At 35.6% G+C, this 17,039-nt stretch overlaps 3 protein-coding genes across 6 annotated transcripts; 2 read left to right on the top strand and 1 right to left on the bottom strand.

Annotated features, from left to right (window-relative positions):
- Positions 1 to 68: 68 nt before the first annotated feature.
- Positions 69 to 2,770, bottom strand: LOC112772901 (uncharacterized). Of its 3 annotated transcripts, none has more exons than XM_025817914.3 (3): positions 2,453 to 2,770; positions 615 to 2,070; positions 69 to 365 (listed from the first exon to the last, which is right to left on the bottom strand). In XM_025817914.3, exon 2 carries the CDS (start codon positions 1,977 to 1,979, stop codon positions 657 to 659), a length of 1,323 nt encoding a protein of 440 aa, XP_025673699.1. In that variant the 5' UTR covers positions 1,980 to 2,070; positions 2,453 to 2,770; the 3' UTR covers positions 69 to 365; positions 615 to 656. The 3 variants fall into 3 exon arrangements, with proteins under 3 accessions (XP_025673699.1, XP_072081959.1, XP_025673698.1); XM_072225858.1 differs by having other exon boundaries at positions 615 to 2,146; positions 2,453 to 2,590; XM_025817913.3 differs by having other exon boundaries at positions 69 to 2,146; positions 2,453 to 2,595.
- A 21-nt stretch (positions 2,771 to 2,791) lies between these two features.
- Positions 2,792 to 9,792, top strand: LOC112772899 (outer envelope protein 80, chloroplastic). Of its 2 annotated transcripts, none has more exons than XM_025817911.3 (16): positions 2,792 to 3,533; positions 3,672 to 3,765; positions 3,848 to 3,930; positions 4,161 to 4,258; positions 4,339 to 4,408; positions 4,681 to 4,771; positions 6,632 to 6,713; positions 7,045 to 7,080; positions 7,547 to 7,700; positions 7,796 to 7,936; positions 8,057 to 8,127; positions 8,219 to 8,297; positions 8,374 to 8,489; positions 8,600 to 8,747; positions 9,068 to 9,137; positions 9,378 to 9,792. In XM_025817911.3, exons 1-16 carry the CDS (start codon positions 2,976 to 2,978, stop codon positions 9,530 to 9,532), a joined length of 2,046 nt encoding a protein of 681 aa, XP_025673696.1. In that variant the 5' UTR covers positions 2,792 to 2,975; the 3' UTR covers positions 9,533 to 9,792. The 2 variants fall into 2 exon arrangements, with proteins under 2 accessions (XP_025673696.1, XP_072081958.1); XM_072225857.1 differs by having other exon boundaries at positions 2,833 to 3,573.
- A 4,815-nt stretch (positions 9,793 to 14,607) lies between these two features.
- Positions 14,608 to 16,778, top strand: LOC112773110 (zinc finger protein WIP2). The gene is made up of 2 exons (XM_025818149.3): positions 14,608 to 15,593; positions 16,211 to 16,778. Exons 1-2 carry the CDS (start codon positions 15,093 to 15,095, stop codon positions 16,679 to 16,681), a joined length of 972 nt encoding a protein of 323 aa, XP_025673934.1. The 5' UTR covers positions 14,608 to 15,092; the 3' UTR covers positions 16,682 to 16,778.
- The last annotated feature ends 261 nt before the right edge of the window (positions 16,779 to 17,039 follow it).

Below are 17,039 nucleotides of genomic sequence, written 5' to 3'. Positions count from 1 at the left end.
TGTTGACAAAAACAAAAATGGCGTGATTATCATGGTTTAATCACAGAAATGAGAAAGTGGATACAGGCTTTCATGAAATTTTTCTTGACAAAAGCAAAGCTAATACAAATAAAATTGGTAACTGATTCTTTTACTGTTTACAGTTGACACCAAACCTTTTACTGTACAAAATATACAGTCACAGAACCTAAAAACTAAGTCATGAAAATGTTAAATGTATTGACAATATACAAAGTCAAAACAAATCTCAAGTGTCTTAAGGCAACATTCATCCATTTCTGAGTCACAGTCATTACATGGTTGTGGAATACTGGGAAAGCGTTTATTCTCAATCCCCTCAATTCTAATGTCTTCTTGGCTTGGCACTGCAAAAGGTAATATGAGAAAAATAAATTGACAATATTATTTGTTTGTTCTTAAATGAGTGCCTCATTCAAAAGGGAAACGTCTGCTGAGCTAGCGCAATTCTCAACAGAGTCGAAATCTCAAGAACAATGACTATCACTATATCACTTATTTACCATGTCAAACTCTATTCATAAAATTTGACATGTTATCTAACCGTAATAACAAGCTATGAAACATATTATTAACAACAGAGTTTCATGTCATACATTGTTTTGGCAACGATGACCAACACCGGGGAGACAATGCTTTCAGCTAAAGTTGAAATGTTCCCTCCCTTGCGGTCTATTAATTCCGAGAGAAGCAGGGTCTAAGGACATCTCAGGCCTACTTAAATCTGTTTCCTGCTCTTTCTGCTTCAGTTTCAAGACCCTGCGCTCATTTTCCAATTTCATCCTCTCGTTCTCCAACCTCAGCCTCTCCAGCTCTCTATCCTTCTTGCTGCAGTATCTCAACCACTTAAATCGTTGTTTTTCGAGTTCAAGTGCTTGCACTTGGTAGCTCACTCTTTGCTCTTGAAGCTGCAACATCTTTATCTTGATCCACTCTCTTCGTTCCCTCACTGACTTTGTTGGGTCTTGAAAAACCCTTGCCATTTCAACTTCAAATTTGTCCATCTCAATAGATTGTGGCCAAAAATGGAAATCCTCCTCGCTCGATTTTCTTCTATCACAGAACTCATCCGCCCTCTCTCCATCCCCATGTGCATTATCCAAATCATCATCATCACTTTCATTGTTATCCTCAGCTTCATCCTCAGAGCCATTGTTATCTCTGGAGTCCCTGCCATGATCCAAAGAATAACCTTGTAAGTCAAGATCATGGAAGTTTGGTATCCTCTGCCCGTTATGGTAAGCACACATCTCCTTATAAAACAGGTGTTTTGAGCTCAGTATCTTTCTAACATCATCCTTTGCCTTAGCTGAGAGGTTTGGCATCGAATCCATCAGTGTAGGATTCTCAACCACTTGGCAACAAGTTCCCCTTCCAAGTATATCATTTAACCTCTTGTACCTCTTATTTAAGTCGTTAAACTTGTCCTCGCACTGCTGCGGCGACACATGACAACCCTTGCTTATCATTATCTTGGAGACGGTTTTCCACTTGCCCTTCTTTTGCAAGACACCGGATTTCCTTTTATGACCATCCGTGCCATTAATGGTTCCATCGTCCCCCACACAGCTCACCACAGCTATAAGAAGCTGAACCACATTGTCTGTCCACTTCATTCGCTGCCAAGGAGACCCCTTTTTGCTCTTCCCACCATCAAAATTCTCGCAATTCCCATCTTCTGCATCGTCATCATCGCTCAAATCATTACTATTGGCAGGATTAGAAGAAGCAATTCCCTTTCCTTTACCAAAATTCACCCCCGCATTCGACCCTTTGAGTTCCATGAGGCCAATTGGGTGATCATTTTCCAGATCAGTCCTCATATTCAAGTGATGCTGTCCCGTCACCGACGGATGACCCATCTGGGATTGTTGTTGGTGTCTATGAAATGGCAATTCGAGGTCCAAGATACCCCCAGCAGGACCACCTAAAAAACTACCTCCCAAACCAGAACTATTCATTCCTGGAACACAATCACCAAACCCTAATTCTCAAGCTTGGGATCCTTATTTCCAATTTTCTACAGTACAAGGCAAGAACAGAAGCTGAAATCTGAAATGGATTGTGATTATCAATCAGAACAGTGTTTATCACCAGCTGACTAAGCATGACAGTGACCAACATAAACCTGAAAAAAACTTATCATTTCTTCATACGCATCGCAGAATCTCAAGGGAAAAAAAAAAACATACAATCAAGACAATCAACACATCAAAACGAAAAGAAAAGAAAAAAAAAAAAAAACACAGAGACATTAAGCGTAGAAATCATAAGTAGCTTGGTGTTTGGGACATGCAAGGTCAACAAGATATAAGAAGAGATTCATTCCTAGTGCAAATCGAAAATCCCAAGACAAAGTTAGTAAGCATTAGTTTGAAGAGCATTAGAAAACATGGGACATGAGTTAAAACAGATCTTACTATGTTGAACTTACCTTGCTGTGACCTGTGACCACGCTCAGTGGCACAGTGCTGCAAAGTGCAAACCAAACCGAGTCAGAGAAACGAAGGCGAAGACGGGACCAACTTATGAGCCCAGTCTCACTCTTTCATTTAGATGCATAAACATTTTTTAGACTTAAAAAAGTTTGACCCAAAAAAAAAAGACTTAACAGTTAAACTTCAGTTAATCAATTAATTTTAATGTCAATTCCAATTAATTGTTGCTACTTGCTACCTTCAATGCTCATATAATAACCAGTATTTATATGTTAATTTATGCATCAATAATGAAGTAACAACTAAATAAACTTGAGTCCCTTTTTTCGGGCCATGAAATGGAACAATTTATAGAAGCGATTAGTTTGGGTTAAATGGGCCGGAATCCATACTCGGCCCAATAACTCGTATCCTAACAAAAAAATAACGATTTCCGTTCATCGTGAGTGGTGAAGTGAAGAAGAAGGAAGAAGAGTGAGCTGCGGCTCTTGGCTGTAGCTGAGTCTCAACGGAATCTGTATGAGAATGCCTCGAAACGACGACGTTCGCGTCATTTCTTCCTCGATTAGAATCCCACCTCCTCCCAAACCCCTAAAGAGATGCCCCTTGGAAACCGCGCGTTCTCACATCGCTCAACTCGTTCGCTCCTTCAACACTCACTCTAACGAGTTGACTCGTTCCGTACTCCTATGCTGCGCCACGCTCTCCCTCACCGGCCAAAGGAGACCGTCCTCTCCGATTCTCTGCTCCGCTTCGCTGTCACTTGCCGATTCGACTCAGCCGCAGGAAAGTCAGCTCAAGGGGATATCTTCGTCTTCTTCTCCTGCTTCGGTTCGACAGAGCGAAGAGAGGGTTCTGATCAGCGAGGTGCTGGTTCGGAACAAGGACGGCGAGGAGCTCCAGGGGAAGGACCTTGAGGCGGAGGCGCTGCAAGCACTCAAAGCATGTCGAGCGAACTCGGCTCTTACGGTGCGTGAGGTACAAGAAGATGTGCATCGCATCATCAACAGTGGCTACTTCTGTTCCTGCATGCCCGTTGCCGTTGACACGCGCGATGGTATCCGGTTGGTGTTTCAGGTATCAGGCATTCGGCGATACTCTTCTTTGTTCTTGCAATGTGAGAATTAGTTTTTATCTGCATTCTGTTCTGATGGATGCTTTGAAATTTTCCTATGTTAAATTACTCTGTTGGTAATGGCTTTCTTGTGGAATAAGGTAGAACCAAATCAAGAGTTCAAAGGATTGGTGTGTGAGGGAGCTAATGTTCTTCCGGCTAAGTTCTTAGAGGATTCCTTTCGAGATGGATATGGTAACTTGTTATTGTTTGTTTTGCATTTCTTGTTGTACATGATTTTTCAATGTATTCAAATTTACATATTAATGTTGTACAGGGAAAGTTATCAACCTGAGGCGCTTGGATGAAGCAATTTCTTCTATCAATGGCTGGTACATGGAGCGTGGTCTATTTGCTATGGTAAAATTACCCTTAACTTTTGTTCAGACTTATCTTTAGGCTTTAATAACAAGAACTTCCTGCTTATAGTTGAGTCACAACCCAGAATGTGGAGCCATTTCATGTATCCATTGTCGTAGTTGCCCATACTATCATACTTATATACTTCAACTTTGCTAGGTTTATGCTCTGACCAGTGTTACCATTGGCATTTTTCATCTTTTTGTTTGCTGCCTTGATAATTTTTGTAGGTTTCAGCAGTTGAGATTCTCTCGGGGGGTATTCTGAGATTGCAAGTGTCAGAGGCTGAGGTCAACAATATCTCCATACGGTTTCTGGACAGGAAGACGTAAGCACCTTCTTTCTAATTGATCAGTACACAAAAAAACATAGTGCATTTCTGTTAGTAATGTGGTTTCCTATCTGTAGAGGTGAGCCCACTATAGGGAAGACAAAACCAGAAACAATACTGAGGCAAATTACAACCAAGAAGGGGCAGGTAATTACTTAACCTAATACTGGGTGCTTGGAAATTTTGTGCAAAACTGTGATACAGGCCAAATAAATGTTTTCCCAATATAATTAAGCTAATTATAGCATTCATTTATCAAGCTTATGGTTAGCATTGTCTGCTCTATTCAATTGTTGTTGGATTGTCCATTGAAGGGGAATTCTGATCTTACCTATGATTTCGTAGTCTTTGGCAAAACATGTTTTCTCAAATTTCCATTCTTAAATAAGCATTTTGGATAATAATTAATAGTATTCCAGGTTTACAGCGTGCTTCAGGGAAAAAGAGATGTGGAGACTGTACTAACTATGGGGATAATGGAGGATGTTAGCATTATTCCTCAACCAGCAGGTAATGCCTAAATGTTAAAAATGTGCTTTAAGATAAGTTGAATAGTTTGTAAGAAATATTGCCAAATTGTAGTATAATTTTTTTGGGTGTATGGTGTTTGATGTCGTTGTGATGACAGGAACACACAAATCGGACGGTCGGAATTGATGGTTCAGTAATCGGACGGTCCGATTAAGGTACACAAATTGGACCGACGTGTCATACATGCAGCTGCCCCCAGTCTATATCTCTCTTTCTCACTCATCCCTCTCGCCATATACTCCAACCCCACCCACACAGCACAAATCCCACATACTCTCCTCTCTTCTGTTTTCTTCAAATTCATCTTCAGCAGCAGTCAAAAACAAATTAATAATGCCTAGAAGACCCAAAATGAAAGAGGTGAGCTTCACATTGTTAAGTATCTCAGTCATTTTAATTATGTAAGTTATGATTATTAAATTTTTTATTTAGTGAAAATAATAGTGACAATATTAGAGATTAATGTTGTTTATAATGATTAAATGATAGTTAATATTGTTAACAATGTGATATGTGGAATTCTTAGAGATGTGTTCCTTTATTTAGTTAATAAATGTTATTGAGGTAGGAAATATATTTTTAGTGTGTTTAGTAATAATTATTAGAATTATATTTTAGATATATTTAAATTTTATTAATTAGTGTTAGAAGCTAATTGTGAAATTTCTGTAAAATAAATTTTTAATATTTTTGAGCAATTAATGAGTTAATTGTTATTATAAATATATTAATGAGTATAATTTTATTATGATTTGAACTATGCTTATTACATTAATAATTCAGTTTTTCTTTTCTTTTTTTTGTGTACGTTGATTGTTTATACTCTATCCAATTTTGAATTACACATAACTAATATATTTATAATAATAATTAACTCATTAATTGCTAAAAGATATTCAAAATTTATGTTACATAAATTTTACAATTAGCTTCTAACACTGATTAATAAAATTTAAATATATCTAAAATATAATTCTAATAATTATTACTAAATACTCTAAAAATATATTGCCTATCTCAGTAACATTTATTAACTAAATAAAGGAATACATCTCTAATAATTCCATAGATCACATTGTTAACAATATTAACTATTATTTAATCATTATAAAAATATTAATCTCTAATATTGTCACTATTATTTTTACTAAATCAAAACATTTAACAATAATAATTTACATAATTAGGATGACTGAGATAATTAACAATGTGAAGTTCAGGATGATCAACCTCTTTTATTTCGGGTCTTTTAGGCATTATTAATTTTTTTTTGCTGCTGCTACTACACTTCGAATGGAAGATGAATTTAAAGAACACAAAAGAGATGAGAGTATGTGGGGTTTGTGTTGTGTGGGTGGGTTTGGAGTGTATGGCGAAGGGATGGGAGAGAGATCACGGGTAGACTGGGGAACCTGCATGCACGACATCGGAGGGTCCGATTTGTGTGTTCCTGTCATCACAACGGCGTCAAACACCATACTCCCCAGTAACGCCGCATTACACCACTCATCTCCATTTCAAAATTAAAAAGTGACAAAAATACTAGAAGGCCAGAAATAGAAAAAGGATGTTATTCCATAGTTGAAAATCTTCAGTAATAGTGCTAAAACAGGAGTTGAGAGTTGCAGGGTTCTACAAGTGACTTAATTCTTTTCCAAGTATTTCTTTTTGTGCATTATCAACTTATAACTGCACCTCAGTTCTTGCTGTTAAGGTGGAAATAGTGAAATGTATATACTTTTAAAGAATTGAGATAATCTTTTTTAATGTCTTTAGTTCCTTCCCCGATTAGATGCATGGTAATATCTAAAATCTTTTCCCCCTTTTGGAATGCTACAGATACAGGGAAGGTTGATATGGTGATGAATGTGGTCGAACGTCCTAGTGGGGGATTTTCCGCTGGTGGTGGAATATCAAGTGGGTAAGTGAGACCACTCCAAATATTTGTTTTAATGAAATTTATATTTATTAGTTGCATAAATTACTTTGACAACCTCGAGACTTGATGACATTTCCTAATCTCACTTGTAATTTTATAACTGACTGTAAACTGCATTACTTCAAAATTTCGTGAAAGTGAAAGGACAATACCTTGTATTTTATTTTATGGATATATACACACTTGAGTACATCCTTTTGTACAACTCCATAATGGTGAAACACACTTAAAAGGGTATAATTGTTATTCTAAAACAGCAGGGGCAATCAACTTAACTTTTTCTGTTTGCTTATTAAACTATATGTGCCTGCAGGATTACAACTGGTACACTGAATGGACTCATTGGAAGGTGAGCTGATATTTCTGTCTGAGAGATTAAGTTGTGAGTTAATATTTCGTCGTTTGGCATCTTATGCTCTCCTTCTATGTTATCAATCAACATCTGCAGTTACTTACATGCAATCAAAACTATCTTATTGATTATATAGCTGTGCTGGTTGCTCCATATATGCATATACTACTATCTATTGTTTATGACCCTTGTAAATGTTTAAACATGGCACTTGAAGCTAAAAGTAGATTACTCTCCTCTATTTTTTGCAGACAACAGAAATTAGGCCATATAGAAATTTAGTGGATATTAACATCTTCCTGCTAGCTTATCTCAGTTTGTTATGCCCATGTATGTTCTCCCCCTTGTGAACAGAGTAAAATTGTTTTTGCTTCGGTGTATATTTTCATATTGTATGTTATTGTCTGACTATGACTGGTTTACACTTTGATGTCCAGTAAAATCTATTTTTATTCTCTTGCAGCTTTGCCTATTCTCATAGGAATGTTTTTGGGAGAAACCAGAAACTCAACATTTCCTTAGAGAGGGGTCAGATTGACTCAATTTTTCGTATAAATTACACAGACCCTTGGATTCAAGGAGATGATAAACGAACATCCAGAACAATAATGATTCAGGTAGCCCAAAGTTTCATTTGTCTGATACCAAAGACTGATTTTGACGATAGAGAAAAAATAGACTGTTTTCTTATATTCATTTATTTTCTGTTTAGAATTCAAGAACTCCTGGGACAATGGTTCATGGTGACCGGGATGGCAACATTATCCTGACCATTGGCCGTATCACAGGTGGTATAGAGTTTAGTCGACCAATCAGACCAAAATGGAGTGGCACGGCAGGACTTCTTTTCCAGGTGCTTCATTGACAACCTTTTTTTAGCTGTTTACGTGAGTAGTAATATTGTCATTTCTAATTCGTTATCTTGTTTGTGTTATTTGACTCTAATTTTTCCTTTTATGGTGTGTTAAACCAGCATGCTGGAGTCCGTGATGACAAAGGGGTTCCTATCATCAAGGATCAATACAGCAGTCCTCTTACCGCAAGGTTGTAATCGGAGTGCATGCAACATGTTTTGAAGTATAGCTACGATGATTTTCTGTGGTGGTTTCTAATTCTATCAAAATTTTCTTTGTAGTGGCAATAATTATGACGACACATTGCTAGCTAAAGTTGAGACTGTTTACACTGGTTCGGGTGACCATGGATCTTCTATGGTTTGTAATGCATACTATGGTTCTTCATTTTTTAATTTTGTGTTCTATGATTCATGATTTTTTTCTTGTTTTGCAGTTTGCCCTTAACATGGAGCAGGGGCTTCCTGTTTTGCCTGAATGGCTATCCTTTACTAGGGTGAATGCACGGGCTAGGAAGGGCATTGAGATAGGTCCTGCTCGCCTTAACTTAAGGTACGATTCCTACCTTTCTCATCAAAAGGAGGATGAATGCTTTGTTCTTTATATCAAAGCAGAATGACAAATCTCATTTGTTTTCCCGACTTAAAACTGTTTTGTGCTAGTGTTTCTGGTGGTCATGTGGTGGGAAATTTCCCTCCCTATGAAGCATTTGCAATTGGTGGAACAAACAGTGTGAGAGGCTATGATGAAGGTGCAGTGGGCTCCGGTAGATCATATGTTATTGGCTCTGGAGAAATTTCTTTCCCAATGGTACATCATCAAGCTTTTTCTTGCCCAATGAATTAAGCTTCTTGTGCTTATCCTGATTTTCATGGCATGCACCATCTTTAGGAATCCTTTAAATGTTTCAGTGTAAAATTCGAAATAGGAAACAAAAGCATTGTTAATAGATGATAATGTTCCAAAGGAATACTGGTGGGATTATAAACTATAAGAGTTGGAGTGTACACGTGGTTGTGTGATCGTGGAAGCTTTGTGCCTGTGCAGTGTGCACGTGGGTGCATGCATTTGATTTCCTAAATTGTATAGTTGGGGAATAGTTGACTCACTGATTCTTACACTGTTTGTAGTTTGGGCCGGTAGAAGGTGTTCTATTTTCTGACTACGGAACTGATTTTGGAACAGGCCCAAGTGTCCCTGGTAGGTCCTAATTTCTTTTGTTTGCTTTTATTTATTTATTTATATTACACGAGATGATATTTTGGAGATTGCCGAGTGAACATGAATGCCACCATCCTTCTAATTTTAATAGAAAAATTCAGCCTGCCATGTGTCTTGAACCAAATTTTAAATGGTAGCCACTAAATATATGGCAATGATGTTCATTCTTGCCTTGCTTCAACTAGAGACATATTGAATGGAGTTCTGGTTTTGTATTAGGTGACCCTGCCGGTGCAAGGTTCAAGCCTGGAAGCGGATGCGGGTGTGGGTTCGGCATCCGTGTGGATTCACCTTTGGGTCCTTTGCGCCTTGAGTATGCCTTTAATGACAAGAAAGACAAGAGGTTTCACTTCGGAGTTGGATACAGAAACTGAACATTCTTCCCATGAACAATTCTTAACAAGCACCTCTTAATTGTTTCATATATCCAATTCTTAGCTTGCATAGTGTATCATTTTTTGGTAAAAAAGAAAGGCAGTGAAAGCGTTTTGTATTGCTCGGATGAAATGGTTGATCTGGGTTTCCTATGTTTATGCGTTGAAATCTGTTGCTACACGTGGCACTCAGTCCATGTTCCAATTGGAACACGTGAAAGGACATCGTAGAGAACCAATAAAGATGGTAGTTGGCTAAATTGAAGAGGGTTTCGTGTACAACTTTGTTTACTTTATGGAGCCAGATAAATGTTCTGCACTTCTCCGACGTACGACAATGGAGGAAGAAAAAAGGGGGTACTAATTTCTCAAGCTAAGAACAATAAGTTGAGAGTTATGGAGTAAAAATAAGACTAAAATTGTTTATGATTTGTGTTTGGCTGGCTACAATATAATAAGCGTTGCCGACAAACGTAAAGAAAAGAATGTGAATGAGTTGAGATACCCAATCCGACAAGGAAGATGGCAAACTCCGCGGAAGTGTCAGGACAGTAAATGCTGACAGTTTGTGTTAGCGAACTCAATCCCATAACCAATAACAAAGTACAACTCTATTAATTTATGTGGGGATCCTTTTACTGTTCAATATCCATGATGCTAAAACTAAAAAGAATATCACACACACTACTTCCCTCCGTATATTAACTTCTCCATCTCTGTCACTTTCACTCCCCAAATCCCTCCATTATGCTTTCTGAGTTTTGGGGGGAAGCTCCTGAATTATTGAGAAGTTTGAGACATGGTTCTCATCCAAACATGGCTGGGTTCTCACATTATATAATCAATTAAATTGCATACTTACTAACTTTATCTGGTAGGCCAATCACCAATGTGTAGGGTCATCATATTCATAGCTCCTAAGTTGTATGGGCCAGCTTATACATGTCTACTTTGGGAAGAAAGAGAATACATAAGGATTAATTTGAATTTTTAATGCATGTGGCCCACTATTTCTACCATGTCACGTGAGTAGACTACTTGTGCTCAACAAATATTGAAGCAAGATATTGAGACTCTAGTAAACTGTGCACGACATTTACTTGGCAATCACCAACATAGACAAGCAAAGAGAATTTGCAACTTGCGAGTGAGTAATGACAAAAAAACCAAAATAAGAAAGTTGGGTGATTCCTAACTAAACATAACCTTGGAAAGCTCGTAGCCCACCATTGTAAGTTGTAACATTGTTCATTTGTTCTTGCACAAAAAAGACATGGTGCTTCTTAGCCTCCTCTCAACTATGCATCTCTCATCAATTGTATCAACATAATTAAACAATTCTCATTAGTTTAGTATTTTTAAGATCTAACAATAAAATAAAATAACTAAGGTCTAATAAGGTGGTGCAATAATGAAAATATGACATATACGTGTCTCACGTTGAACAAAATTAGAAATTGTGAGTTGAGGGTAAAAAACAATAACAATAATTGCAAGTGTATGTAAACATGAGCAATGATTATGACAAGGTCTTTCAGCTCCCCTTGTCACTGTCCTTGTCCACCATGCATTATTCAGAAAAGCAAAATACTCCTCAAGGCCTTGCAGTAATTTCTTCTGCACCATTCACCACAACACCATAGACTTCTCTCTCAACACATTGACCCATCATCATTCATGTTGCCTAGCCCTCTCTGTCACGTCTACATGATTGCCAATTCCTGTCATTTGAACTTCATCAACACTCACACACCCTTCACACTCCAACTCACTACCAAGTCACTCACAAATTAATGTTATCCCTTACCATCATCGCATTTATAAAATAACAATAATAAATATTTAGTAACAAAAAAATTAGCTAAAAATAGTTAAAATTTATTTTATTTAATATTTATTAATTATGATTAAAATTAATAAATATTAAATAAAATAAATTTGAGTTTTTTTTTTTGTCTCTTTAACATTACCAAAACACTACTCCTTCTGCTTTTTCTCTTTGACGTATCAATATATTAAGATATAGTATGAGATATATTACTAAATAAAATAAAACTCTTTGGTGACCAATAATTAACTTTTAGTTTCTACTAAACCGAATACAAACAAAAATTAATATAATTTGCATTCACTTTATATAGAATTTACATTTTACTATTTGAGAGTATATTATGAAGTGGTATTATTATTTTAGTAACAAACAAAGAAAACTAGGCGATTAAAGTAATATATATGGATGCCAATGAATTATAGCTCAAATGGCATAGTCTCCTCATACTCAATTAAGAGGTTGCGAGTTCGAATTTCCTATCTTTGATATATATATATATATATATATATATATATATATATATATATATGGATATAAACTCATTTGTTTTTTTGTAATTTGTGAAAAAAAAAAAAACAGACATACATCGCGGAAAAAAATGTATATTATTTTTCATAATTTGCGATAAACAAAAAAATATATATTATCTTTCGCAAGCTACAAATAATATAAAAAAATTACTTTTAGAAAATTTAAAATTTTTGAAAACCAAATACAAATTTTTGAGACACATTTGATATATGTGGACTATTATTTGGGAGTATATGCCATGTTTTAGGGTGCAGTATAGTAGTTATTAGGACCTAAGATAGATAGATATGTTAGGGTACAGTGTAGGTGGTCATCAAATTATATGGTACAGTGTTCAGAGAAGGTAATCAATTACTACAATAGTATATCCTTCACTAGTCCCATTTGGAGCATGAACACATCAACAGGATCAAAATATACATTGATGATTTCTGATAAAGAAAAGACCACACTTTGCATTGTTGAATTGAATCTTCTATAAATAGTATTTGATCATTAGATTGTGGTAGAGCCACCTGGTACGTACGGTAGTAGAGTATGAAAATACAGCGACAATACTATAAACTAAAGTGAACACGCAAAAGCAGAGATACACAGTTGATAGTAATAATAATAATAATAATAATAAAAATAAAAAGAAAAAAGTTAATAACCATGCATTCTTAATTGGTAAAGTTGAAAACTAAAAAGATTCCTTTGAGGAAAAAAATGGAGTGAGTGATTTCTAGTCACATTTTTTTCCACGAAAGGATATTTATAACGGATCGGATTCCAATCCTTCAAATCAAAATCAAACCGTACCATGCATTATTCACACGTTAATAATTTCATTCAATTCGCCACTGAAACCCATATATATTCATCAGCCTTTTAAAGTTTTTTAGGTAACAAACTTTGTTATATGGTCAATTGGTCATGATAATAATAATTTCCACTTCCTTCTTTTTGTGTGAACCTTTTGCTGGCAAAGATCCAAACTTAGATTCACTGTGATTCCTGTATAATTCACAGAGAGAGAGAAAGAGAGAGAGAATAACGATTTTTAGTCGATCCTTCTGTCAACTTTAGCTACACCACTTTGTATTTATCCCATTATAAAAATGGGGTTCCAATTCCACTGTACATACCTTTTATTTTTCTTCAAAAAATGTCTTTACTTTATGCAAAGAAATATAAACTATTCCTCATCATATCATAGATAAACAACTCAAAAGTATTTCAAATTTTGAATAAAGTATATTTTTATTTTTATTTAAATATACTCTTCACAACTGAATTTTTTAAAAATTTAAAATTAATTTAATAATAATGCACTTCCTTAGACAAGCGGCAGTTCCGTCTGCACCCGTTTTATCAGTTTATGCAATTTTTTTCCCTTTTATTTCATTATTTTAAATAAGTTTCAAATTCAAGTTGTCACTTGAGTTTGAGGGGATGTTAGAATATAATTATGATCAATTATGATCAATTAGTATTATTTAGTATATCTGAATATACTATTGCTGTAGAATTTATTAATAGCATTCAAGGTTATTAAAGGAGATTACATTTTTATTATTACGATTCTCTTAATATCTATAAATACCCTTTTATATTGTATCATTCTACACAACTTGAATAAATACAAATTCTTTTTTCATTTTAGTCTCTTATTTCTAACAACTATGTTTGATTTGTTCGTGTTAAGAGTAACAACATATTTATGAATGATATTTATGATTTTTTTTACTAATAGTAGTAAGTAGTAACCATGAAGTTGACCAAAGAGAAAGAGAGAAGGATTGAAGAGAAGAGAAAGAGAAGGTAGATCCAACAGTAGTTGTGGTGAAAGTGAAGAATTAATTAACAAGGCTTACTTGAATTTGGTCATTGCAGCGGAGACACGGAAACTGAGTCACTGAACAGAGCGTGCAAACCAATGCTTTTGCTGCTTTAAACCCTAACTATTTATTTGTTTCATTCCATTCCTTTCCCCCACCAAATGGTGGCTACCAAACATCACATTCTATGTGTTACTTCCTCGGAACAATAATTAGTCAACTTAATTACCTTCTCCATTACTACTATTAATTTATTAATGAATCCTAATCCGAGCTATACTTTTATTTTTTCTCATGATATCTTTATCCTAACAAGTTAAAAATTAATTTGTCCTAAATTTAAATTATATTTTAAAAATTAATTTGGGTTGATCGAGTAGTTAGCTCACTCGTCTGCTTAAGCAGTTCGAATCCTGCTTTATGCATGCAGATCCTTAAATGGAGTTCAGATCCGCGAAAGATTAGTCCTTAACTTGTCGGGTTGGGGATACCATTTGGATAAACAAAAAAATTACATTTTAAAAATTTTTGGTTAATGAGTTATTATATACCTTTCTTTTTAATAGTAACAAATAATTAATTGATTGAAACATTTCTTTTAGTTACTTATTACAGCGTGCATGATTCAATGATAAATACAATATAGAAGTCATTCCATTCATTTTAAATAAATGTACTATTTGATTTAAGTAAAAAAAGGTTTAATTATTATAAAATAAAGGGAATGGTGGTAAAATGTGTAGGAGTGAATGAAAAAGGAAAGACATACATGTATATATTATAAGACACGCAGTTATATAAAAACTTATGTTTTTAATGTTTTTAAGCTTAGATTTTCACCCTGATGAGGCTACAACCTACAAAGCAAGGAAGTTTCTGCTTCTCGTGTGAATGGGAATGAGAGAGAACAGGCAGTCTTGAAGAGAGAAGACTTCAACTTCGATGACTCCCTCGCTTTAATTTGTCTCTTATCTAACTATTTATGGGCACTGCTAGCTAGACCCACAACAATATTCATTTCTTATAATGTATTAATCTTTTAATAAAGCAAAAACTCAGCGCTCTTAACTTTACCTAAAGTTGATAACTAATATTTGACTAAACTGTTATTTAACGATTCTCAACCATCAACTTCAGTCAGATACGTTTGTCTGTTGTAGAAACTTTTTTCCACCGGGTTGGCTTTAACATATATAAGTAGTATTTATGATCGGCAATGTTAAGTCACACTTCACAGTTGGCAACTGATTTCTCTTGTCTCCCTTGAAACACTGTTTCCTCCTCCTCCATCTACTTTTATTTCTTGATAAATCTAAAAAAGCACTGTGTCTTTTTGCACACACTACCTCCTTTCATCACTTTCTTCTTCTTCTGCATCATGACAAATAATCCTTACTACTTGAACAACAATGGTTATTGGTTCGACCTTAATTCTCCAAGCAGCACCTATGTTTTTGGTTCCAATCATCACGAGTCTCCACCAAGAATTGAAGCTCTTCCTCTCCTGAATAAGCTAAGCCCTAGCAGGAGTACTAGTAGTAGGCCTCAAGATCTGGAATCTTCGTTTGGTGCCATGGAAGTGAAGGAGAAGCACAAGAGAGGAGATGACGGCGATGAGAGTGTGACGGTGGCTTTGCACTTAGGGCTTCCAGAAACAAGAAGTAAGAATATGACATGCGAAGAAGAAGTTTCAGCAGCGTCAGTGTCACAAGAACAAGAAGAAGGAGGAGGAGGAGGAGGAAGAGGTTCTGATTCAAATTCAAATTCGATGAATCGAGGTCAATATTGGATCCCAACACCGGCTCAGATTCTGATTGGTCCAACACAGTTCTCTTGCCCCCTTTGTTTCAAGACCTTCAACAGATACAACAACATGCAGGTACCTTCCTTCAAACTCTTTATTTCTTGCTTTTAATTTAATCCTTTTTTATGTAATTTAGGGTTTTTTCTCCTCTAGGGCTTAATTATGAAATCAAACAAAGAAAATAATTTGATTTGATTTTAATAAGGTGGAAACTCACGTGCAGTTAATTTCATATAAAGTTAACGAGTTTTGATAAAGTTAATTAGGTGTATGTATGTATGTAGAATAATGTTGGGGCTGGGAGTGAAGCTAAGAAGTAGTAGTGTTTCTTTATAAGGATGCCCTACACTGAAAACTTTTTATTCTATGTTTTAATCCCAAGATGGGTATTCAAACATGTTGAAAACGACGCGCCTCTATCTCCATCTTCTTTTTCTGACTCAAAATCACTCATCCCTACTCTGCCGGCAAAGTTAAAATAAAAACACCGAATTTGAAGCTAAGTGCTGTTTCACTGTTACACTTTTATATTTTGCTTCACGTGAGTGAGTGATGAGTAGTCTTAGCTCTTAGCTCTTAGCTAGATACTAGCTAGCAACAACTAGTGACTCAAATCGTCGCATGATTTGACATATTTAGACAACTGTATGCGAGTTTTCACATTAATTAACATGAAAAAATGGATGGAGCAGATGCATATGTGGGGGCATGGATCACAATATAGGAAGGGGCCAGAATCACTGAGGGGAACACAACCAACAGCAATGCTTAGGCTTCCATGCTACTGCTGTGCACCAGGGTGTAAGAACAACATTGATCATCCAAGAGCCAAGCCTCTCAAAGATTTCAGAACCCTCCAAACACACTACAAGAGGAAGCATGGAATCAAGCCTTTCATGTGCAGGAAGTGTTGCAAGGCCTTTGCTGTGAGAGGTGATTGGAGGACTCATGAGAAGAACTGTGGGAAGCTTTGGTATTGTTCTTGTGGCTCTGATTTCAAGCATAAGAGGTCTCTCAAGGATCATATCAAGGCCTTTGGGAATGGTCACAAGGCTTATGGCATTGATTCTCTTGATCAAGATGATAATGAACCTGGCTCTGAAATTGACCAAGAAAATGATCATCTTTCTAATTCTACTACTCATCATCATCATCATACTTGATTAATCAATTTCATTTCCCTTATGCTTCAACTACTACATTTTGGACTAGTTACAATTATTACTAATCAATTTCCGAATCCCTCTTACTCTTGCCAAATACATTTCTTCCTTCTTTTTAATTTCCTTTCTCAATTCCATTACTATGCCTTGATATATATTGCCTAGTTAGTTAGCTAGATTTGCTTCAAATTTCTCTATTATGATATTTTATAGTAATTTAATTTTCATGCAATAAAAAAAAATTTACATAGATAACTAATTGTATATTGTTATATTAGCAGAAGTAGTTACTTTTTAATCTTGCTATTTAAAAAATTATCTAAACCCATAAATCTAATCGAATAAATGTCTAAAATAT

Source organism: Arachis hypogaea, chromosome 18 (assembly GCF_003086295.3).
Source record: "Arachis hypogaea cultivar Tifrunner chromosome 18, arahy.Tifrunner.gnm2.J5K5, whole genome shotgun sequence".
Lineage (NCBI taxonomy): Eukaryota > Viridiplantae > Streptophyta > Magnoliopsida > Fabales > Fabaceae > Arachis > Arachis hypogaea.
Note: the sequence above shows the minus strand (reverse complement) of the source record. Positions and strands in the feature narration are given on the sequence as shown.